Source organism: Panthera uncia, chromosome A2, assembly GCF_023721935.1.
Source record: "Panthera uncia isolate 11264 chromosome A2, Puncia_PCG_1.0, whole genome shotgun sequence".
NCBI classification, from domain to species: Eukaryota; Metazoa; Chordata; class Mammalia; order Carnivora; family Felidae; genus Panthera; species Panthera uncia.
The window spans coordinates 42,981,314-43,008,123 of NC_064816.1; the positions used below are offsets into that span (position 1 = coordinate 42,981,314).

The window sequence follows — 26,810 nt, forward strand, 5'->3', positions numbered from 1 at the left end:
GAGGCTTTTTTTTTTTTTTCATTTTCTTAGTTGAGAACTGTCAACCTAATTGCATTCCTTAAAGGTTTGTAGAATTTGTAGATCCATCTGTGTCTGATTCTTTGGTAGCTCTTGGACAACTTTCTCTCTACTCTGACCTAATTAGGTTTTATGTTTTCCTCTAGTGTTAGTTTGGGACATTAATATTTTACTACTGATCATCCATTTGCATAGAATTGAAGCAAATAATCTCTTTGGATTTTTTAAATTTCCTCAGAGTTTGTAGCTATTCATTTTTTATTTTGTGTATGGGGGCTTTTACTATTTTTTTATGTAAGACTGTTACACCATTTAACTCTTTGTTTCTTTAAATTAGGTGTTTAAAATCATTAGTCTGTTTACTAATTGATTTGTTTTGTGTGTATGTTTATTTCCTTCCCTTCATATTTGGTTGTTGTGCTTTTCCTTTGTTCTTTACTTACATACTTAATATACTTACTTCATTAAATTAACGAACACGGATGTTCTTTGAAGCATTGCTTTTTTTTTTGGCTATATAGGTTTTATATGATATTTTTACTGTGTCATTCTGAAAGTATCCTTTAGCTTTCATTTTCATTTGCTACTTGATCTCTGACTGCTTTTAATTGCCCAGTGTTTTTTTTCCTTAGTTTGTAATTAGTGTATTCTTTTATTTGAAAATTTGTTGTATCTAACTAATACAGTCAATTGTGACTGTTACACAGGTATGTAAAAAAATGTTCATTTTTCTGTTGAGCATAGTGTTATATATAGATATAGGTATAAATCTATATTTGTAGATATCATCTATTTATATCTATCAAGTAGGTATTGCTTAGAATTATGTTGGTTAGAATCCTGTGCAGTCTTTTTTTCTCCATTTGAACTGTCATACCATGAAAGAGACAAATCATTGTTTCCTAATATTTTCAGTATATTTCTTCCCATATCTCCTTTAGTACTTGCTTTGTAAACGTTGCTGCTATGTTATTTGTATACATATTAATAACATACCTTCTTTGTGGATTGAACCCCTTATCATTATAAAGTTTTCTCCTTTCTTCGCTTTTACTTTGCCTAATACTAATATAGTGACAACTGATTTCTTTATATTTGCTTTTGTTGTGTGTATACTTATCCATTCCTTTATTTTTAACAAGCTGCGACTCTTACTTAGGAAGTAATTAGGTTTTGCATTGTGACTAAAATCAGGAATATATTTCTTTTAATAGTCCTTCCATATTTCATTAATATGAAGTCATAGTTTATTTTGATATGGTATCCATTTTTATTGTTTTTAAAAATATTCCCACATGTATATATTGGGGTTATTTTGTTGGTAGGTGTATTTTTTTAATAATTTAGAAGCTTTTACTTTTGATTCTAGTAATTATGTTGTTATATAATGTTGTTAATCATTCATTTCTTAAGGTAGTGTTTTTGACTCCCTGCTGTGAACAATAGTGGAATTAATGTATTTCTATTTCTTGATTCCTTCTCATATGTATATATTTAAATTTTTTAATGTTTATTTATTTTTGAGAGAGAAAGAGAGAGACACAGTGCGAGCGCGGAAGGGACAGAGAGAGAGGGAGGCACAGAATCTGAGGCAGGTTCCAGGCTCTGTGCTGACAGAGGGGCTCGACGTGGGGCTCGAACTCTAGAACCTGGAGATCATGACCTGAGCCAAAGTCAGACAGTTAACCGACTGAGCCACCCAGGCGCTCTGTTATATATTTTATATAGTGTTTTTCTGTATATACTTTAATGTTAACATCATATTAGCTTTAAATAATACCTTTTGAACATAAAAGATGAAGAAACCTGTGCACATATACTACCTCCCTCTTTTTTTTCCTTTCTCTTGCCCGACTTGGTAGTCATAGATTTGCATGGTCAGGTTTGTAAAATTTCATTCTGTTGTATATAATTTCTCATTTGTTTTAGTATCACGTCCACAATTGTAAGGATTCCTTATAATCTCTAACCCTTCTTTGATATTTTCTCAGTTTATCTGTTGTTTGGCTGCTTTTATGATATTTCAGGAAAGGATTTTGAGAATTAGATTCCCTTCTACCGTGTCTCTCTGTTGTCTTGTTATTCAGATGATAGTTTGAGTATAAAATTCTGGATTCACATTTTTTCTTTGAAGTGTTTATAAATTGCTCTAGCGTCTAGCATTACATTTTGATTTATAGAAGTCTGAGATGAATCTGTATTTTTATTCTTTTTAAATGATTTGATTGGATGCTTAAAGGACTTTTTAATGTAATCTAGTGACTAAGTTATATCCCTATGATCACTGTTCTGGGTTTTTTGTTTCTGAGCCATGAGTGCTTTTTAAATTCTATCCTAAATTCCAAATATAGATGATAAATATAAATAGATCTTAAATGATGTCTTTGAATCGTTTGGTTTGTTTCATTGGTATAATTGTCTTCACTGAGGATATCCACTGAGCAATATGTGGAAACTGCTGTACTATAAGAGACTCTTAAAAACTGAGAACAAACTGAGGGTTGATGGGGGGTGGGAGGGAGTGGAGGGTGGGTGATGGGTATTGAGGAGGGCACCTTTTGGGATGAGCACTGGGTGTTGTATGGAAACCAATTTGACAGTAAATTTCATATATTGAAAAAATTTAAAAAAAGAAACTGCTATACTTTAATAACTATAAAGTATACCATTTTCTTACTCGTCCTCTTCTTTATTTATAAGTTTATTTCTTTATTTTGAGAGAGAGAGAGAGAGCAAGAGCGAGAAAGTGTGCACACAAGGAGGGGAGGAGGATAGAGAGAGACAGAGACAGAGGGAGAGAGAATATTCCACACATTCTCTGTGCTGTCAGTGTGAAGCCAGCTCTAGAACTGATCTCACAAATTGTGAGATCATGACCTGAGCTGAAATTAAGAATTAGATGCTTAACCAACTAAGCCACCCAGGCGCCCCCTTACTAGTCCTTTTCAGTTCTTTTTTGTGTGTGTGTGATAAATGATTCTTTATTTTGTTTTTGTTTCGAGTTTTTATTTAAATTCTAATTAGTTAACATATATTTTAATTTTAGTTTCAGCAGTAAAATTTAATGATCCATCACTTACATATAACACACAATACTCATCACCACTGCCCTCCTTAATGCCCATCATCCATTTACCCCATCTCCTACCCACCTCTCTCCTTCAGCCCCAAGTTTGTTCTCTATCATTAAGAGTCTCTTATGGTTCACTTCCCTCTCTTACTCTGTTTTCTTTCTTTTCCTTCCCATATGTTCATCTGGTTTGTTTCTTAAATTCCACATATGAATGAAATCATATGGTATTTGTCTTTCTCTGATTGACATATGTCACTTGCATAATACACTCTAGTTCCCTCTCTGTCATTGCAAGTGGCGAGATTGCATTCTTTTTTATGGCTAAGTAATATTGCATTGTGTATATATACTACATCATTTTTATCCATTCATCGGTCAGTGGACATTTTTAGTCCTTTTCAATTTTTTTTTTCAAAAAAAATTTTAAGTTTATTTATTTATTTTCAAAGAGACAGAGACAGCGTGAGCAGGGGAAGGGCAGAGAGAGAGAGAATCCCAAGCAGGCTCTGCACTGTCAGTGGAGAGTCTGACGTGGGGCTTGAACTCACAAAATGAGTACATTATGACCTGAGCCAAAACCAAGACTCTGATGCATCACTGACTGAGCCACCCAGGCACCCCGTCCTTTTCAATTTTTAATCATTTTTTTTTCCATTTTCTCATTTTTTCAAGTCTATCTTTGTCTTTTACTATATTCTTTCCAATATTTTCTCTTTTGTAGAGTTTCTAATTTGCATGTATCTCCAAGATCATTTTAACTTATTCTACTACTTTATACTTTCCCAGCTTATATTCTTCTGATATTACAACATATTTTCCTGAGCTTTTGTATCTCTACATTCAGTTTATATTTTATAAGTTTGTTTCTTTATAAATATATTTACTACATGATAATATATTTGGTCACATTTTACCTGTTCTATGGCAGCATATTTTTGGTGCATACTCTTTTTTCAGTCATTCACTTTTGCTCTTCCATTCATCATTTTTTGTATTTATTTATTCAAAATATTCTTTACTTTTTTTTTTTTTTTTTTTTTACTGTTAGTATTACACATCTCTGAATAGGGTGAGTTCTTTCTGGACCACTCAGTACTATAAAAAGCCAATTTTATATTCCAAACTACCAAGTGTTCTCCTTTTGACTCAAGATTTTATAAATAACGTTTTCTAGGCTATAATTCTTTCCAGCCAACAGAGATCAATAGTTATAGTGATGCTCACAATATGACATCATTCTTGCTGCTAAAACATAATTATGCCATATATTCATCTTCCATGTGATTCCATGTTTATTCTTACATTTCCTGTTTCTTGAGATTTTCTAAACAACCAATTTTATAGTGTCCTTAGTTTTATTTCGTAAACCATCCTTTTTATTTCAAAAAAAAACATTATTTGTTGGGCACCTTGCTTTGGAGAGCTGTCGTCTCTTGCTTTGTCTGAAATCATCCCATTTTTTTGCTCGATCTTTATGAACTCCTATTTGACTTAAGTAGCATTTGGCAGCTTTCTGAATAATTGTGTTTCATAGATTTCCATAGTTATCCCCTGTTCTTGTCTTTGATAGAGCTTGCACTTCCTTCTTACATTCTTGTTGCTTTGTAGTGATTTCCAACAAGAAAAGAATGAAGCACTGGCTTTATGTACCCACTTAAAACTGCATGTTTCTGAAGACCTTCTAAAGGAAGCATTTATTGAAAAGCAACATAATGAAGGACAAGGACTTGTGGAAATAAATGCATAAAGGCTTGATATATGTATACGAAAGAAAATTTTAGAACAAACAAATTTTATATAGTCTTATAATTTGGAAATTTCTTCACAGTATCCTTATTTGAGGCAATTAGAGTATCGTTGAACTTGAATTTTTAACATCAGACAACTTTAATTTAAATCCTATTTTGCTACCTTAGTAATTAATTTTCTTCAGCCTTTATGTAAAAAGAAAATATCAATAGAATATATCTCACAAGATTGTTTTAAGGATTAAATGAGGTACTTCATAAGGCACATTGCACAGTTTCTGTCTTAGCTAGGACTGCTATAACAAAATGCCATAAAGTGAGTGGTTTAAACAACACACATTTATTTTCTCACACTTCTGGGTGCTCAGAATTCCAGGATCAAGGTGCTGGCTGATCGATTTTCTGGTGAGGACTTTCTTCCTAGCTTTCAGTCAGCTTGCTATGTCCTCACATGGCAGAGAGAGAGAGCATGAGCTCTCTAGTGTCTCCTCTTATAAGGGCATTGATACCCATGAGATCAGGACTCTACACTTTTGACCTCGTCTAATCTTAATTTACTTCTTTACTCCAAATACATCCACATTTGGATTTAGAGCCATAATGTAGGAGTTGGGGGCGGGGGGTATGCAATTAATTCCCCATTACATTTTTAAATACACCATTAAATGTAATACACCAAATATATACTTGTTTAAATTTAACACAAAGGCATATCTGCTTTAAACATCACTAAGTTTTTTTTTTAATGATATCAAACTCACCATTTTAATGACTTTGAAGTATGCATTTCACTGGTTTTTAGTATATTTGCAAAGTTGTGCAGCCATCACCACCGTTCTGTGGGTATTGTTCAGAAGAGGCAACTTATCAGGCTTGGCTGCTGTATTTGAAAGAATTACTTGAAAGGCTAGCCCTTGTCTAGCATCTGGAAACTTCTATTTCTGTATGTTTCCTATTACCCTGAGAAGAATAGCTCACTGATCCTAAACTGTTTATGCACACAATATTCTTTATAATGAATACCTGCTTTCCTTCTGTGAATCTATAAATTTGATATGTGCCACGAAGAGTCTGCTTGAATGACCAATGCCCACCAGAAATCCTGGGTGCTGAATCTTTCATGAATTTCCCTGGTAGATAGCATTTCAAAACATCTTGCTTTTGGATGAGTCCCCTGGGAAAGAGTTGGGAAACTTGTCCCTGGGTTCCTCAGGTCTTCACTCTGTGTGCCTTTTCTATTTGCTGATTTTGCTTTGTATCCCTTCACATTGTGATGCACTGAATCATACCTGTGAGTACTCCTGTGTGCTGAACCCTGTGAGTCCTCCTAGCAAATTATCAAACTTGGTGTGGCTTTGGGGACTCCTGAAATATGTATATACCTAGGAGTGGAACTTGTGCATCACTTAACTTTTGGTGCACCTCCAAACTGTTTTCTACAGTAGCTATGCCATTTTACATACCCACCGACAATACTGGAGGGTTCCAGTTTCTCCACATTCTTGTCAGTACTGGCTATGTTCTGCTTTTGTTTGTTTGTATGTAGTCTATTTGCTGGCTGTGAAGTGGTGTCTTATTTGATTTGTATTTCCCTAGTGTCTAATGATGGGAACATCCAATGTGCTTTTATCTGCCTTTATAAATTTATTTTTTGAGACATACCTATTCAAATCCTCTGCCATTTTTTAAAAATTGTGTTCTCTCATCATTGTTGAGTTACAAGAATTCTTTACAAATTCTGGACACCAGACCCTTACTAGATAGATGATTTGCCAATAGTTTCTCCCATTCTTTGGCCCATGATATTTTAAGTCCTTTGTAGAGATTGCCTATAATTTTTATATTTGAATCATCATATTTTCAAATCATCCACTACCCTTCCTTCAGCTGACAAAAATGACTTCATTTATATTATTTCCATATGCATATATTTTTACGGTTATTTTCTAACTGTAACTTTTGCTATGTTGATAGCATACTAAGTTACTTATGTATGTTCACCAAATATTTTACGTATCTCAGTAGTTATCTGTGAAAAGATTGTAAATACCTTAGTTACATGCTGAAAATTTTGCCTAGGGTAGAAGCATATCAGCTGTCAATGTCAGCTCCTGAATTCCCTTTGAGGAAATGTTACCAACTGCTCAATTCCTACTTCAAAATGCCTTTTGGGTAAGATTCCAAAAGCTTGGTAACAAATAGTTCCTTCTCATTTGAGGGTAGTCATTGCCCAAGAAAAATAGTTTTATTTCACCTAATCTTATTATAGAGACTGGCTTCTAACATTATAACCAATAGTCTTCTCTTGATTTTATGAGGATACATAAGAGTTAAGAATAGTTTTGGTGTTCAAAGTATATTTTCTTATAACTTTACTGCTAAGAAAGGACAAATTCTTCCTAATTATCACCTTCTTCCGTAGTCACTTAAAAATTTTTAATTTCACTTCTGCAACTTCTCCAGCTCCCGAAATACCCCCAAACAACTATAGTTAACTTTTTACTTCTGAAGTTAATCTTTTGAAGTTTTCAAGTATAAGTCAAACATTACTTTGTGTGTGTGTGTGTGTGTGTGTGTGTGTGTTGTTTTTATTTTTACTGAAGTACAATTTACATACAATATCCTGTTAGGTTCAGGTATACATCATAGTGATCCAGTATTTTTATACATTATGAAATGATCCACATGGTAAGTCTAGTTACCATCTGTCACCATACAAAGTTATTACAATATAATTGTCTCTATTCCCTATGCTATATAATATATCCTCATGACATACTTATTTTATAGCTGGTAGTGTGCATCTCTTAATCCCCTTCACCTCTTTTGCTGCCCCACCTCCCTGGTAACCACGAATTTGTTTCTTATATCTGTGAGTCTGTTTCTGTTTTTTTTTTTTTTTTTTTTTTAATTTATCTTAGTTTTTAGATTCCACATGTAAATGAAATCATATGGTATTTTCTTTCTCTGATATATTGCACTTAGCTTAATATCCTCTAGGTCCACCCATGTTGTCCCAAATGGCAAGATTTTATTCTTTTTTTTTTTTTATGGCAGAGTAATATTCATCTTTGTGTGTATTTATGGTTATAAATTAAATAGATATATAAGTAAATAGGTAAATACATAAATATCACATTTATCTATTAATGTATTGATGGACACTTAGGTTACTTCCATATCTTGACTATTGTAAATAATGCTACAGTGAGCATAGGGGTGCAGATATCTTTCTGAATTAGAGTTTTGTCTTCTTTGGGTAAATACCCAGAAGTGAAATTGCTGCATTGTATGGTAGTTCTGTTTTTAATTTTTTGAGGAAACCAAATACTGTTTTCCACAGTAGATGTACCAATTTTTGCTCCAACCAACAGTTTACAAGAGTTCCATTTTCTCCACATCCTTTCCGACACTTTTAGTTTTTTATCTTTTTGATGATAGCCAATATGACATGTTCAAGTTGCTATCTCATTGTACTTTTGATTTGTATCTCCCTGATGATTAGGGATGTTGACCCTTCTGTGTGCTTATTGACCATCTGTGTGTCTTCTTTGTAAAAATGTCTACTCAGGTCTCTGTCCATTTTAATGAGGTTACTTATTTTTTAAGTATTAACTTTTGTATGTTCTTTATATATTTTGGATATTAACTGCTTACTGGATACATGATTGGCAAGTATCTTCTCTTATTCAATAGGTTGCCTTTTTATTTTGTGGATACTTTCCTTCACTATGAAAAAGCTTTTGAGTTTGATGTAATCTCATTTGTTTATTTTAGCTTTTGTTGCCCTTGCCTGAGTAGACTATCCCAAAAAAATATTGCTAAGACTGATATAAAAGAGCTTACCTATGTTTTCTTCCAGTATTTTTATGGTTTCATTTCTTACATCAAGTCTTAAACCCATTTAGAATTTATTTTTGTAAATAGTATAAAATAGTGATCTAGTTTCATTATTTAGCTGTCCAGTTTTCCTATATCATTTATTGAAGAAACTGTCTTTTCCTGATTTTATACTCTTGCCTCCTTTGTCATCATTTAATTGACTATATATGTGTAGTTTATTTCTGAGCTTTCTTTTCTGTTCCATTGATACATGTATCTGTTTTCTTGTCAGTACCATGTGTTTTGATTACTGTAACTTTGCAGTACAATTTGAAATCACGGAACATGATATCACTAGCTGTGTTCTTTCTGAAGATTGCTTTTGGCTATTTGTGGTCTTTTGTGGTTTCACACAAATTTTGCATTTCTTTGTTCTACTTCTGTGAAAGATGACATTGGAATTTTGAGAGGGATTACATTGTATCTATAGATGCTTTGGTAGTATGGATGTTTTAAAAATACTAATTTTTCCAGTCTATGAACACAGAAATATATTTCCATTTATTTGTGTCAAATTTAGTTTCTTTCATCAGTGTCTTAAAATTGTCAGAAAATATCTTCAACCTCCTTGTTTAAATTTATTACTAGACATTTTATTCATTCTGATGAAATTATAAATGGGATTATTTTCTTAATTTTTAGTTGTTATTTGTTATTAGTGTGTAGAAAGTCAACCAATTTCTGAATGTTAGTGTCCTGTGACTTTACTTAATTCATTTATTGATTTTAATAGTGCTTTAGTGGAATCTTCAGGTTTTTCCAGACACAATATAATGTCATCTGCAAATTAATGGACACTTCTACTTCTTCCTTTCCAATTAGGTTGCCTTTTATTTATTTTTCTTTTCTAATTGCTGTGGCCAGACTTCTAATACTTGAAAATAAAGTCAGTGAATGTTGAATAAAAGTAATGAGAGTTGGCATCCTTGACCTGTTTTTGATCTTAGAGGAAAAGCTTTCAACTTATCACCTTTGAGTATGATCTTAACTGAGTTTGTTATAGGTGGTCTTTATTATGTCAAGGTATGTTCCTTCTATAGCCACTTTGTTGAGAGTATTTATCATAAGTGGTTATTGAATTTGATCCAATATTTTTTCTACATCTATTGCCATGATCATATGATTTGTATCCTTTGTTTTGTGTATCACAGAGATTGATTGTGGATATTGAACCATCCTTGCATCCCTGGAATAAATTACACTTGATTGTAGTGTATGATCCTTTTAGCGTATTGTTGGATTGGGTTTGCCATTATTTTTTTAAGGATTTTTGCATCTATGATCCTCAGCAATATTGGACTGCAGCTTTTTGTTTTGTGGCATCTGTGTCTGGTTTTGGTATTAGGGTAATGCTAGCCTCATAAAATAAGTTTGACAGCATTGCTTCTTCTTTAAATTTTTGGAATTATTTAAAAAGGATAGACACTAACTTCTATAATGTTAGGTAGAATTCCTATGGGAAGTTGTCTGGATGGACTCTTGTTTTGGGAGAGTTTTAAAATTATTGATTTTGTTTTATTTTAATTGGTCTCTTCATGTTTTTTTATTTCTTCATGATTCAGCCCTGGAAGGTTGTGTGTTTCTAGAAATATGACATTTCCTCTCTGTTTTCTAATTTGTATATCTAAAATTGTAGTAATCTCTTACTATTCTTTGTATTTCTGTGGTGTCGATTTAACTTCTCTTCTTTCATTCCTGATTTTATTTCTTTGAGCCCTCTCCCTTTTTTTCTTCACGATTGTGGCTAGAGATTTTTCAATTTTATTTATCTTTACAAAGAACTATCTTTTAGTTTCACTGATGTTTTCTGTTTTTTTAGACTCTTATTTTTTTTTCAAATCTGATCTTTATTATTTCCTTCTACTAACTTTAGGCTTTGTTTATTTTCCTTTTTTAGTTTAGGTATAAAGTAAGATTTATTTGATATTTTTCCAGTTTCTTGAAGTAGGCCTATATGACTATGAACTTTTCCTATAGAAGTGTTTTTGCTGTATTCCATGAATTTTGGAACATTGTGTATTCATTTTCATTTGTCTCAGTGTTTTTTTAATTTCCTCTTTGATTTCTTTGTTGACTCATTGGTTGTTTAGTAACCATGTGTTTAGGTTCTTGTTGCAGTTTCCTTTTTATAATTGTCTTCTAGTTTCATACCTTTGTGGTCAGAAAACATACTTGATATGGTTTCAGTCTTATTGAATTTATTGAGACTTGTTTTGTGGGTTAACATGATCTATCCTGGAGAATTTTTTATGTGCACTTAGGAGGAATGTGTTTTCTGCTGCTTTGGAATAGAATTTTCTATATATACCCTTTAAGTCCATCTTGTCTAATACGTCCTTTAAGGCTAGTGTTTCCTTATTGATTTTCTATTTGCATTATCTATCCAGTGGTGTATAGGGGAATTAAATACCTTCCTGTTATTGCATTAATCTCAATTTCTTCCTTTATGTCTGTTAATATTTGCTCTATATATTTAGGTGCTCTTATGTAAACAGCATAACTGTTTATGAATGTAATACCCTCTACTTGGATTGACCCCTTTATTATGAGATAATGTTCTTCTTTGTGTCTTGTTTGTCTTTGTCTTAGTCCATTTTTTCTGATAAGAGTATTGATATACCAGCTTCTTTTTTACTTCCATTTACATGGAATATCTTTCTTCATCTCTTTACTTTCTGTCTGTATGTGTCTTTAGATCTGAAGTGAGTCTCTTGTAGGTAGCTTGTAAGTGGGTCTTGTTTTTTGTTTTTTTTTTTTTTTTATCCATTCAGCCACCATTTGTCTTTCTATTGGATCATTTAGTCCATTTATATTTAAAATAATTGTTATAGTCATGTGTTTATTATCCTTTCATTAAATGGTTTCTGGTTTTTTTTCCTGTGTTTTAAAGTAAGTATACACACACACACATGCACAAATGCATATACACACACAGAGGCATGCATACATACACACAAAAAATGATACTTCCAGATTGGAACAGGAATTTTTAACCTGAATTCTATGAATCAACTTTCAGGGAAGTCTGTGAAACTCCTAAAATTTTATGTAAGTTTTGTGTGTATATTAATTCCTCTCCAACTTCCTCTTAGTGTGTTCTCTGACAAAAATAAATGATAAAATCTACTCACAAAACTGAAATGATGTCTTAAGCCTGTCAAGATCATGGTTTTTTTCTTTGAATTTAGTTACTAAAGCATCAACTTGTCAGTGAATAGATGCCCAGTGAAGGAAGCATTGCCTGTCTTTGTTCATTATTGTATCTGAAGCATGTGGAACTGAGCAAATGCTCAGAAAACATTTTTTCTATGAATAAATAAATGAATGAAAGGGAAAGAATTATTCTACAGAGTGACCTAACATTAAAAACACACTTCATAAAGGCAAGACTCCATTGTGAAATAGTAAATAGAATGAAATGTTAATTTTCATAAAAAACTCAAAAATTGATTTTCTTGATGGCCTAAACCCCAGCTAGTTCTCTCAAAAGATCTTGCAGAAGCACCAAATTCTCTTACAAATAGTAGTTGACAAGCAATTAGGATATTTAATTTTCTGTCTTGTTTTTGCTACATACCAAGTTATACTTGTTGGCAAGTTGTTTCCTTCATTCATTAACGTATTCATTAAGGATAGATCAGACATTGACAGCGTGGCAGAAAGAATGATAAAAATTGAGAAACAAGACAACATTGACTCAGGTTCTTATCTTCAAACAGCTTACAAGCTATAGACAAGTATATAAAGTATTACCATAGTCTGGGTAAGTAAGTATAGTGTACAAAATTTTTTGGGAACAGAAGGGAAGGCCGTTTCGTTGGAGAGGATGTTTTATTGCCTGCCAAAATAGAGATTTCTCCTGTTTTTGTTCTGATTTCTCACTGCTGTTTTGTTTTGTTTTTTTTGTTGTTGTTGTTGTTGTTTTTTTGATGTTAGGGAGATAGAAATGTCCTGACATCAAAAAACAGAAACCAATCAAAGGGATTTCTCTTCCCTTTATTCCGTTTTAAATGCAGACGTTACCTACATTCTTTCCATTCCTGTCTCAAGGTTAGTTCTTTCATTTAGACAAGTATTCTGAGCCTGAATCTTGGCATTACTCATTCAGAGACCTGGAGGAAGATTGATGATAGGCTGTGTGCAATTTAATATTTGTGCCTTATGCACACAACCAGGCTACTAATTATGGAAGATGGGGGTAACAGGAGAATGATGCAAAGTCCCCTTGTATTACTTTCCTTGAGGCAAAAATTTTGTGTCTTTGGTGATTTACATTCAGAAAAAATTTATCACACCTGGGCCACCGAAAGACAGTTATGTCTTCCTACCTACTAGAGAAACATTAAAGAGTAACAAGGGATTATTCTCTTCCTTATCCCCCAATACCACCACTCCACAAATCAGAGACTTTAAAGAGGGAATTTATAGATCTTTTGTGATACCAGGGACTGTTCTTGGCAGTTTAAAAATATTAATATGTGGAGCACCTGGGTGGCTCATTTGGTTACACATCTGACTCTTGGTTTTGGCTCAGGTCATGATCATGTGGTTCGTGACATTGAGCCCCACATTGGGCTCCATGCTGTCAGCATGGATTCTACTTGAGATTCTCTCTCTCCCTCTCTCTCTACCCCTCCCCTGCTCATGTGTGTAACATCTCTCTCTCTCTCTCTCTCTCTCTCTCTCTCTCTCTCTCAATATCAATAAATACACTTAAAAATATTAAGACATTTGGGGCACTGTGTGGCTTTGTTGATACAGCATGCAACTCTTGATCTCAGAGTCATGAGTTCAAACTCCACATTGGGGAATAGAATTTACTTTAAAAAAGTTAAGATGTTTAACACTCACATATAACCCTATAAGATAGGTGCTGTTCTAAGCTTCATTTCACAAATGAGCAAGCTGGAGCACAAAATCTAAGCAGTTTGTTCAGGCTCACCTAGAGGTAGAGATATGAACCTAGGCACTATTGCCAAGAGTCCATCCTTTTAATTCCTGCACTACAAACAACTTATGGATCTGGCATATTCTACAGAAAGAAGTTCTACAAGAAAATTCGTCAAGAATTACAGTTTCCTAATTCTATTTGCATCGTTTGAAAGAGAAAAAGGGAAAAACATCATAGCAATGCAAGGGCATCCCAGGCCCCCACAAGTGGATTTTTTTCTGCCTCACTTTGTCTATAAAATAATGATACAGCAATAATACCTGTTTCTGCTTATACAAATGTGGGTTGAAGAACTCTACCATGAATATAGCAGTGCTCATAAGCACTAATAAGTGGTATAGCCGCTACCAGTCCTACTTAGCTTTTCTGAATGTTCCCCTGCTCAGCAGGCTCCAGGCACACTGGTTGCCATGTGCGTGTGTGCGCGCGCAAGAAAGAGAGAAAGACAGAATGGAAGAGAGGAAGAGAGGGAGAGAGAGAAGGCGGGGAGAAAGGAAGAGGAAGAGGTAAAGCATAAAAGTATTTGTTTCCAGTAAACTAAGCATTTTCCCATTACTGGAGGGCTTTTGCAGTCATTGTTGCCTTTGGTTGCAGTGTTTGTTTACCTCCCAGATATGTTCATGATGTGTTCCCTCTCTTTCAAGTCTTGGATAAAATATCATCTTCTCATGAAGACATCACTGGCAACTCTACTTAAAATTGCAGTATCCTCCCTGGACTCCCTATGCCTTTTCTTTTTACTTCACAGCATTAGTCACTCTTCAGAACACTGTATAAATTCCTTAGAGTCTGCCTCCCCCAACCTAAAATGTGATCTGTCTTAGGATGTTGTGTTTATTTACTTTTCTATCTATACTCAATGTGTTGAATGTGATCTAGCACATAGTAGGAACTCAGTAAATGCTTGCTGAATGAATGACAGATATTAACCCAATATCGCCTGTCAGTTACCTTCTGCTTAGGTGATGTTTTGCTCAGGCAAACAGGTATTTTTATTATAAAGATAGATACTTATGGTTATCCAATTCTTCTCTGGAGGTTTGTGGGAAAGGATTTGAGTTTCATTTGCTAGTGAAATGAGGAGGACAGGTGGATGACTTATTCAAAGGGCCCAACAACTTAATGGCCATGCTTTTTACCTTGTCTTAGGAAAGCCAAGAAAACGTTTTTCCTCCTCTTTTGATAAACCTGTGAATTCAAGTCAATGGCATTTTCTGCTGCCATTTATCCCTTCACAGAGTTTTTGCTTTGTGTTTGCCCAAATCAGTGTGCATGCCATTTTACCTTATGACAGAATGACACAGAAAAGGCAGAATGCCCAATAATTAGATGCAAATTTTATGCTTGTCATTTTGAAAGGTTATGAATCCCCCTTTTATACAGTTTTCTATAGAGGATTACTTTAGGACAAAATATCCTTTCTGTACATCAATATGCTGGTAATTCTAAAAAAGAACAACTTTGTAATTTGAAAAAATTAGTAACAAGTGCAGCATATAATGAATACATTTATCCCTTCTGCTCTCTATTGAAAGGAAATAAACTTTCACTTATTTCCTCCTGAACCAAAGTTTGAAGACATAAATATTGACAAAATAGATTTCCTCCCTTCCTAAGAAATGACTCCATTATTCTCCTCCAGTATATTTCTAGGTACAAGTGGACCATTTCTACTGTTATCCAAAAAACAAACTAGAGGGAACTGATGGTACTATGAAGAACATTCAATTAAATCTGAAAATCAGGATTCTTGTTAGAGCCCCATCATTGAGTATCCGTGCGACTTTTCATAAGCCATTTAATCCCTAAAAAACTTTGGTTCCTCATGTCAAAAATGGGGTGGCCTAAAAATCTCAAGTTACGTTTGATGGTACTGTTCTTATTCAACATATCAGAATCTCATTTGTTACTTGTTGGTGGTGATGCATAGAGAGTAATTGCAAGTGTATATCATGATGTCATGGCGCCCCTGAGCAATTAGCTCTTCTCTTATAATATACCAGGTTCAAATGCTTGACTTGCAACCTATTGTAAGTGAATTGTCTCTAATCTGCTCTTCCTCCATCATCAAGTGAGGAGGAATATAGCATCAGTCAGTAGGGTTGTTGGTGGGGTGAGACAGGGCCTGGCAAGTGTTTTTACTTTACATGCAGCCTGGCCTCATTATGCCAAATAATAGTAGTTATTATTGCCATTATTCTACATGTCTCTGTATAGCAGACATGGGGCCAGGGTTGGGGGGGGGGAGGGGTTTATCTTTAGAGGAAGAGAAAGTAGAAGTTAATTTGTAGCCTCCTAAGCATCTTTTTTCCAAAGCTGAGGACATCTCTGCCTAAGTTGAGTGATTATGCTTATTTTCCCATCTCTAGCAGGACTACTGGATTTAGTCAGACAAGGACATAGGACACAGTCTGGTTTGGGTTTTCATTTCAATCAAAGTGACAGTGCCCCACCAAAGAGACTCATACACTGGAACCCAATGCCTGCCATGAACTGCAACTCAATTTTGCCTCCTCCCCAGCTTCCTCAGGGACATCATGACAACCTTGTATCCTAAGCAACTATATGCAAAATAACTAAAGTACTTACACACCAGAAAGAGCAGCATACTAAATTCAAATTTAGTGGATCTTTCCTGTTAGAAATATGTTGTCAGAGTTTTGCTTGAACAGCTCCCAGATTACTCCCTTTCACGCTTCCTAGTATGTATGTATATTGACGCATTCACTCTGTGTTGAATTGAAAACCTGAAACATTTAAGGAAAGACAGACATGGGGTATTTCAGCTGCTAAAGAGACAGGTGCAAAGAATCATGAATATTACTTGAGGAGCCACAGTGCATGTAACATGAAAGTACCACCTGCAGGTGTTACGTGTTCAGGCAACTCAATATCAGGGAAGGAAGTGGGGAACCTACGGTGTCATTGCGGAGATAATAAAACCAGCAAGTCACCCCAGAAGGCCTTAAAACAGATGGTTTCCAAGAAAATGGAAAATTACAACTGAGTGTAGAAGAGCCAACCGTGGTCATACTTTTGTTTTGTTGAGAATGAAGATACTTTGGTTCTGGGAGGCTTAGCGACATAACCAGGGAAAGAGTTACTTGTTTCTCCCAGTCACAGAGAAGCTTGGGCAAATCTGGATTTTCTTAATACATAATAAGCAAAACATCAGGAGCCAGAGCAGGTTTGTTACAATCATTTACACCTCCTATTGCAAAGAAGAATTTATCCCCATGGACAGACATAATGGGAAACACTCTGCTCACCCACGCCAGAAAAGACAGGCATTTCCAACATTTGATTTAAGAGCCAAACAAATACTCTGTTTCCTTGGTTAAAAGTTCCAGTAGCCACCGGGTGCTTGAAACATCCTACTGTGGCTGCTGCCATTCTCTTAATTTTTCTTTCTTAAATGGTGGCTCATGATTGTGGATCACCTGCATCTAAATAAGCTGAGATGCATAATTCAAATGTTTGTGCCCTACCTCCAGGTCTATCTAATCAGAATTTTGGGGGGAAGGCACATGTAAGCTCTGCATTAATTTTAACTGGCTCCCTAAGAGAGCCTTTTTGCACATGAAGAACACATAAAAGCACATTATAAACATTAACACTGTTTTAGGTTAATTATCTCTTTAAAAGGCCACCATTAAAGTATATGAATTTCAGCTAGAAGCTACACATCTGGGGAATAGATTAATATATTGTTATATATATATATATATTTTTTTCCCAACAGGTAATAATGTCCTGTGATGGGGAAGGACATGGGAAAGACATGTCTTATGGGGCTTGTCATAAGTAATCAAAGTGACACAGGTTAAAGGAGCAGACTTTTAGGGAGCATTTGATCACAGGAGTGACCAGGTTGAGATAGAAGCATGAACAAGAACAGTAGCTCCAAAGGGAAGATCTTTGCCTGCCATATTGCTGAGGGCCTATTCGTGTGCATTTACACACACATACATTTGGAGAGTGGCTGAAAGGAAATTGAAAGAAGAAAAGGAAGAGCAAAGGACATTAATTAACCCACGGATTAAACGATGTGTACTTTCTACGAATATAGTTTCGATTAAGAGTCACTTAGCTTCAGCTGTTAAAAGCCAACTCAAATTTGATTAAATAAAAGCAATAACTGGCTCACATAGCTGGGAATCTTAGGGATAAAGCTTGCTTAGAACAGAACTGGTTCCAAAGCTCAAGTGATGTCATCAAAACTCAGCCTCCATTCTTTGGTTTCTTATTAGCTTCCTTCTGGTGCGTTAGTTCATTCTCTTTCTTTTTTTTTTAAATTCTCCATGTGGAGGCCTTTGAAAACTCTAGGCTTTCTCCCTCCAAGCAATCCCAGACTCTAAAAAACTTTTTTTCCCCCTAGTAGTTTTATGAAAAGGCTTGAAATAGAATCTTATTATCCAAACTTGCATCATATACTTGGGAATCAGTTTTCTAAGAAAATGGAATATTAATTGGCCAGGCCTGAGTTACCTCCTGCTCCTAACTTGGATACAAGATTTTAGTCTACCCAAACCACTTAGGCTACTAGGGCACTTGGGTCACCAAAGAAAAAGTGGAATGCCCTTACCTTGAAGAGAAGTGATGAATTCTGAGTAAGCAAAAACCATAGATATCTACTGTATACTTATGTTAAGAGGGAAATAGCATTTAGTGAATTAGTGTTACAGATATCTTATTCCAACTTCTTTAGCCAAAACCAATCTGTTACATACATATGTTTTTATATATTCTTATTTGCCATCATTAGTAAATAATGACTCATCCCCAGCTGAGTCTGGGTCAGCACTCCATAATCTAACAAACTTATAATTCTGTAGAGATATTCACACTAAGGCTATCATGTCATATCCCTTAAGTTCAGTTTTTGCCCCCAAATTAGTTATAGAATATTTGCATTTGTTGAAAATTTATCTTTATTTTCATAACTGGAACTTGTTGTCACAGTTACCCATTTACTTATATGTAAAGGGGTAATGAATCCATTGTTTCTGAAATGCATCAGGATTTGGGGTCAGGGTCAGGAGTAGGTTGGAGTAGGTTGTGCTGACCCATTTCCCCTTGTTGATCTTTGCCACTCCTACAAATGCTTCCTTCAGCAATGCAGAATTTTTCTCCCAAAAGAGACCACTTTTATCTCCTAACACTTCCCCAGATCACCACCATTTCTAAGAGCTGGCGTTACATACAATTAGGTCCTCATTATGTGTGACACAATGTATAATGGCAGCAGCACTATTCTGTTAAGCAGGAAACAAAGAAAGAGTAGGAGAAGAGTTCACTTCTCGTTTGGATTTTCTTTCACTTTCTGCCTTCAAACATGTACCAGCTGTCAGCAGACTTCTCTGTTCCTTCCTGTTTAAAATGCTCGTGTGAGGAGGTTAAAAGAAGGAAGGTGGAAGAAAGGACAGATGAAAGAAGCATCTTATCCTTTAAGCAGGCATGGCTGTCTCCTCTTGTATTTGTTTTGCCTCTATTCTATTCAACTGAGCAAGCAAATGGAACCAAGCGGAGTACTTATTCAATAAAAATACTGTGTGTTGGATAGTTTCACACATAGGCACTTGTGTGCCGTCTTTGAACATCCCTTGCTATTTATGTTATAAAGACTAACCACGCTAAATTGTATTTGTAATGATAGTTTGACAGCTGTCCAGTCATCATTTCTACAATCAGTAATTCATTTTAAAGGAATTTTCACATTCAAGAAAGTCAGAGTATTTCATTTGTTTCTGATTTTCCTTAGGTTATTTCCCCTACATTTTGTGAGTAATTTCAATCCACAGAGATGTTGCTGCCCTTACAGTTTCTCGGCCAAAATGAATTTCCACAATCATTAGAAAGGTTAGAGGAGAAGGCTCCCAGCTAGCAGGATGCATTGGATCCTGTGTGTGCTCTTCCTGGACCATTCTAGTGGCAAAATGAATAATGTATCTCCCCATTGATGCAAGTGTTGAGAGGGAGAGAGTGAAATATGAGCATGACTCTGGGAACACACCCATCAAACCAGCATAGCAGAAGAAGTACCTCTTCTTTGTCCTTGGTGAGGTGGCTTTGGTCTGTAATCCAGTAAGTCAACATGTTCCCACTGATTGCCCACATAGAGAGCATTTATGCTCTTGATTGGTCAAGGGCTCTACAGGATGCAGAGTAAAAGGTACAGCATGGCACAGCCACTTTGGTTTGCATCAGGATGCTTCTGTGCATGTATAATGTAATAAACTATCTATCCTCCAGATGTGACCCAGATGTAACTCCCATCTAAAGCCACGGGCTCATGTCCTGAGCTTTTACTCAAACCTTTATGTTCCCTACTAGGTATCCTAGAGTTTACTTCTCAAATTGAGATTATTGTCATTTAAGTGTTTGTGCCCAAGACCAGGTGTTTAATCAAAAGCCTCTTTTGATGTCCTGGGAAGATTGACCCTCTATCATAGTCTGAGATTCTTGACTGTTATGGCAGAACTTCATATCTGCCATTAAGATTAAGGGCCTGAACAACCCTCAGGTGCAACACCTGGAAATTCCAGGGCAATTACAAGTAGAATTGAATCTGGTATTTTTAGTTTTCTACGATGAAATCATAGTATTGCATTTTTGTCCTTTCCCAGCAGAGTTGAGTCAGAGTTTGCAGGACTTGAAAAATATTTCCAGCACAAGAGAAGTGCATTGACCTAAGGGCTTTGCTGGAGAAATGTGGCCTTTTACCCCATCCCACATGGAAACTACAGAGTGATCTAGCACACAGAACAAAACTCTGCAGGGTTGTTTTTCTTCATTGGTATCCTTAATTGGTTTAGGGCTGAAAGTCATCTGTGCTCAATTTATAATGTACAGTACTAGTTTTCAAACCGTAGAGTGCACAATAATGAACAGCAGTACTGGGCTCTGATAATAAAAATCCAGTAAGTTTGGCAGGGGCTCAAAAATCTGCCTTTCATCAACACCACCGGGTAAGGTGATATTGATGCAGGAGGTTTCTAGAACATACTTTGAGGAATAAATTTACGCGTAGTTTGATTTTTTTTTTTTTTTTGCAAACTTGCCTTCTATGAAATATTTATCTGAAGATCACACCTGCTGTCTGATATGGCTCAGCCCTTTAATGCCTTTCCTATCTATATTGGCTACCATTTAGGCTGGTTTACAGATGCCCTATTTTAAAAAGATCTACAGTTAGCATTAGTGGATTCTTCCAATCTGTACCCTACCCACCGGCTTGCTCCTTTATGCATGTTATCTTTTGCTGCTGACCTTTCACATGGAATGGGGATTTTGCTCTACACTTGCTCCACTATACTTGAACCATGGGCCTCTGCCTTGCTTCCTGAAGTATACCATCACTTGAGATTCAGTCTTATTTTCCTCTTCTCAGTCTCAGAAAACCTAGGCCACCTCCATCCATTCCAATTTCTTTTCCAAGTTTGGCTTCTGATAGCCTGAGAAACATTCTGCTTGCTTGCCTGGGAGAGAAGTTTGGGGACATGTCAAAATGGGCCAAATTAATAAAGAAATTAAAAAGAAAAAAAAGAGTAAGATCGTTGATGTTTCAATGCTGCAGATAAAATGAGCAGTACCTCACTGTGGAAATGTGTTTTATTATTGTATTTCTTAGAGGATTATTTTATTTTTTAGGTAAAAATCATTTTTGTTTCTGTTACAGATATAGTACCTTTTTTACCCTGTGACCTGGGAAAATACATTCAGGATTAAATAATCTCTTTAAAGTTCTGTGATATTCTATGCATCTCTTTCAATACTCCAAACATTTTAAAAATCGCCCTGACACTGCATTTTGTTTCTGGAACACTTACAGGAGGCAGCAAGAAGAAATTGGCTGACAAACATTGATTTTGTCTCCCCCTAAAAAAATAGATTTTAAAAAGAAAAGAATAAATGAGGAAAGGAGTTTGAGACTCACTTGTTGAGAACAGTGTTTTCTAATAACTTTCAGTATTTGATGAACAAAGGGACAGAAGGGTTAAGGGTAGTCTGACCTTTAACTTAAATACATTTGTGGTCACGAAAGTTGTACTCTTTCTGAAAACCTATAGGTTTCCCACTCTTTGTTGAAACATGAAAGGGGGTTTTCCTTAGCTTAGGTCTTCTCTGTTCTCTTTGCAAATACACGGTTTACTCAGATATTGGTGCATGAGAATTTCTGTGTTAAACTTTCGGGAATGTAAGTAGTGTTGTGGAAGTATCCAATTGACCAATTGGCAGATAGTCTCCAAAGAGGGGAGAACCAGAAAATCATGATGTACCAGTGTTGGCATCTTCACTAAATCCCCTAGGCTGGCCCTGAGATCAATGATCTGAAATCTGAAAGACTGTGTCTGGGCTGTTGGCAACCTGGCTTCCCTCTCTTTCTCTTCACCATGGTTTTCAAGAATTTCAAGAAAAGTAATTGCCTACTGCTCCTCTTAGAGATTCCTGATAATAATGTGAGTCCATTCCCCTAACTTCTTCAAGCTGGGTGAGTCACTAGGGTGAGTTTTCACCCTTTGGGGAATCCACAAGTGAAAACATCAATCTGAACATCCTGTCACATAAATAAGATGAGATTCATTTCTTATAAACAAAGGGTAGTAGTTACAGCAGGAATATAATGTGTATCAAGTAAGGATAAGTTATCACCATAGGACAGTGGATTATTAGGTCACCTGAGCATACCTTTTCCTTGTCACATCAGTCCCTCTTCTTTGTCACATAGAGCCCTTGGAAGCGTTCTCATAATTAGCTGTTGGCATTCAACTATATGGGTCTTTCTAAGGAAGTTTCAGTTTAGTTTCAACTTGAGTCCCATACTTTGACAAATCCACCCATTTCCTTGTGTGGGTCAGTTTTATCGGTTTCTGTTCCTGTCTTCGTGCCTCTTAGCTGCTAGTCCAAACATGTGCTAGAAGTCCTTCTCTATATGCTACAAGCAAAGATGTGTTGGTTTGACTTTGCCAGACAGAGAATGTTTAGGAGTGTGTCTAAAGCCAGTGTTGGCTGATTTCTGCTCTTAGGAAATGGAGAGCTAGGAACAAAAGGATCTGTGTTAGTTTTGAATTTCTAGTGTGCAGAAGAATCACCCAGATTGAACTAGGTTAAAGGCAAATTCATGGACCCTGGATTTTTCTGATGAAGTCATTTTGGACTTGAGTCTAAAAACACAAGCTCTGTACTTGCTCTATACTTGCACATACACAATTAAAATGCAGGTGGTCCATGGTCTAACTTGGGAGACATCTTGGCTTATTAAAACCTTGCCCTCTTGTCATTTTCTGAGATGCTCCTTTATCCTGAAAATCATGGCTTCCCCCTCCAATTACATAGAAAAACTTAATATGACAAAGGAAAAGGGAAACTTTATCTTATAGGTTTTACAAATGGCAGATGCAGAGTGCTTCGTATGTACCTTTAGACCTTTAAGACACTTGAAAGTCACTTTGTCACTACTACAAAAAGAACACACTTACTGATGTCTCCATCCATGTTTCATCTAAGAATGTCATTCTGAGGACTCTGTTTCACCCAGGTACCTTGAGGTTTGAGAGAAATGAAACAACCCTTTAACTCTCTCTTGTCAAAAATGTTGGTAACTCTAGGCTAAATGTTTTGTAGTTAGGATATGTCTTCCACATCTGCATTGCTCAACTTTCTAAAATCTCTCCCTCCATCTTTTTGAAATCATGTAGCTCATGCTTGAAAAGCTATGGATTTCCTTAGATGAGAACTAAAATGCTACTGTTGATTTACAGGCAGCAAGCTTGGTTAACCAAGAGAAAATAAAAACTTTGGATGTAGTGTGTTATTTATAGCGAATGCAAAAGCATCATTATTATCAATTCTTGTTACAAAATACACAGAAAAAATACCATTTTTGTTATTTAAATATGGCATGGATACATTGAGAAATAGTACAGATGTTAATCCACAGCCTCTCAGCTGCATCCTGGATAATCATTATTATGTTTCATTCTTATTTAGAATTACTAGTAATAGACTGTGTATTTCTGTATGAAATTCAAATCAGGGAACACCAATGAATTGAGATGATTGATAATATATATATACACACACACATACACACACACACACACACACACACACACACACACAAACACATAATTTTGGAACTGGGACAACAATAGAAATATTTCTCTCTTAGAGAAAAATCCACGAAGCATGCTGCTATGTTAGCGATCTTGATGAGTAACATTTGTTACTTAAATAGACATGCCAAAAATTCACATAATTTTTTGTATCTGAATTGAACTAATCCTTGACCAGTGTTTAAATTTGTTTTGAAACTATTTATGTAATTGTGGAAAATCTGAAATGTAAATATCTGCAGTTTGAAGTTTCTGGCTTCAAACCACAAGTGTTAAAAAAAAAGTCTGTGTACTTTCATTCTGTGCTTTTGAGTTCTTTGGCAGATCCTGTTTTCTTTGTGTAAGTCTCATTAACATGAGATTTTATACATGGAGTAAGGAGAGAGGATGGTGGAGGTAATATTATTCATGCCATCTTTGAATGCAAACTTCACATGTCTGTGCATGTAAGATATGGGACAATATTCAGGGATTATTTCCCATTCTTAAGTGTAGAAGCACTAACCTAGTCCAGTCCTATTATTTTAGAGATGAGAAAATTGAGGGCTAGAAAGACTAGGTGATGGAGAGATAAGTCATGGATTTAGTAGGTGACCCAAGGCATTGAATCTTAGCTCATGTTTTTTCTGAATTCATATCCTGCTTGGCTGTCCCCACTCCTCTATAGTAAAATAGAATTCTGTTTTGTCATCTTGTCTCCTTAAATTTTCTTCTGTCCCACCCTCAACATATGGATTCTTTTAAGTTTGGGTTGTAAGCCATACAAAAAATTACCTTACTTCCTGTCCTTCACCAAGATTCCCAGATCAGCTTTATTCTTTTTCCTCAGTCCTGATTCACCTACATGAATTTAGTGGCATCTTACCACCCGTCAACAAAGGCTGCTTCTAAAGTTTTTCTAGGATAGCAGTTGCAATTCACACTGTTAAAAATAATCACACCTTAGTGGGGAGTGGATTCTCAGCTACAGGGTGATATTCAGTATTACTTTACCTCATAGCCACTGGCCCTTCTATCTGGAAACTCATCAGGCAGTGCCTAAGTCAGCTGATTGAATAGATTAAAAAGTGAAAAGAAAATGACACTTAAATAGAACAAGTCCTTATTGATGATCTATTTACAAACTGCTATATCTGCTACATCAGAGCATACAAGAATGTGTAAGACATGGTTACACTCTCAAGGAGCTTACAGTTCAAAGCAGGAAAAAGAAAGCTACAAATACACTTGATAGAAAAAGATAAGCTTCCACAGGGAAATATAACTGAAGAATCATGTGGTTAAAGGAAGAAGATAAGGGTCTGGAAAAGCTTTGTAGGTTAACAATAAAAAAGCAAACAAACAAACTTGAACTAGATTTTGAAGAATGAAAATCACTTTCATGGGTATACGTGGGGAGATGCATTTTGACTAACATTTATTATATGTGTACTCTAGAAACATATGTAATCTACATACTGCTACTTAAAGTATGGTTTGTGGATTACCAGCATGAACTTTACTGCTGTTTTGTGATAAAGTAAGTTTCATACATCTAGTTACTGTTATTGAGAGAATGCATTTAGAAAAATTCCTACATCATTGTACGTCACTGAACTAATAATAATAATAATAATAATAATAGACTAATTTGGATGTTACTGAATTTGTGTGCTGAGTCACGTATGGTTCTAGATGTATGATACTTACACAGATATCCCCAGGTATGAGTCCATTGTAGGTTGGAAAAAACAAACAAACAAACAAACTGGTCATTTACCACAGAAAATTAGTGAGTTGTGACTCTACATTGTTCTTTACCTGCGTAGACAACTTAAGAAAATGTTATACGTATATTAGCAGTACAGAGCTGTGTGTCATTATTAAGGTATTTATGAAATCATCATTGCTTACTTCCAATTCTATTATCCATTAAAGAGCAGAGAAATTTTAACTTTGTGACATTAGACCAGATGACAGGCACAAAAGAGATATATTAGGAACAAAATGTGACCAAAGTAAAAGGGTGAGCAAAAGACAGAAGGAACAGTAAGAGGAGAGGAAAGGAAATGCCATGCAGTTTTCTGGAAGTAGTTAGTAAAAATAAGTTATCAGAATGAAATAGAGTCTCTGTCTCTGCTTCACAATATTCCACAAAGGATTAGTCTGCAATGGGAAACTTCATCTAAAGGCTGAAAGTATATCAGTTATGTATTACTATTTTTTTTTTTGTTATTTTATCTTTCTTGTTTTCATTTTGTACTTGGTTCCTGTTATTGTTCCTCTTTGGAAGATGTTCTTTTCATTTTTGGACATTTTCTCCTCTCATTTCAGATGACTACACACTGCACGGCCCTGTTTTTATTCAGGAACCAAGTCATGCAATGTTCCCTTTGAATTCTGAGGAGAAAAAGGTGAAGCTCAATTGTGAAGTTAAAGGGAATCCAAAGCCGCATATCAGGTTTGTTGTTTTAAATCTTATGTTTCCATGCATACCATTTCTATTATTAAAATTGACCCGTACTTCTAATTACATAAAGATCTTTTAGACAAGCATCATAGGCTGTCCTGAAATACTAAAGAGTTGATTGTGTTCTTGAAAAGTTGAGTGCCCAACTTCTGTTTCTGGCTATACCAGGAATTGAATATCCTATCTGACCCCCTCACTAAAAGCCTAAATATTCCTTAACGTATTTTTTTTAAACATGTCTCAACAAACTGGTAAGAAAGTAAGAAATACTCAGAAGTAAAGAAATAAGTAGGTTTGGAACCCAGAGAAGAAAACTGACCCCCACAAGCAGTTTTCACCTTGATGAATTATGTGAGGGAGCTTTGGATTTTGCAGTTTCACAGGGGATCACAAGACAAAGCCTAAAGTCGACTGAGCGGAGAGTGGAACATGAGAAAACCTCCCAGAATAGGCCTGGAACCCAAAGGCTATATACTGAAATAAGCTTGCCTCCCCAAAGAACTGTAAAGCAAAAGTAACTGCCTATTTCAAATTTTGGTGCTAAGTGACCTTTAAAGGTTTAGTTATTTATTTT

At 35.4% G+C, this 26,810-nt stretch overlaps 1 protein-coding gene across 1 annotated transcript in view; it reads left to right on the forward strand.

Annotated features, from left to right (window-relative positions):
- The window catches only part of CNTN4 (contactin 4), an 895,772-nt gene that overhangs the window by 564,389 nt on the left and 304,573 nt on the right, over nt 1–26,810 (forward strand). Inside the window, exon 4 of the mRNA XM_049642718.1 lies at nt 26,101–26,227. Coding sequence (XP_049498675.1) covers nt 26,101–26,227 — 127 coding nt within the window. The remainder of the gene's footprint in view (nt 1–26,100; nt 26,228–26,810) is intronic.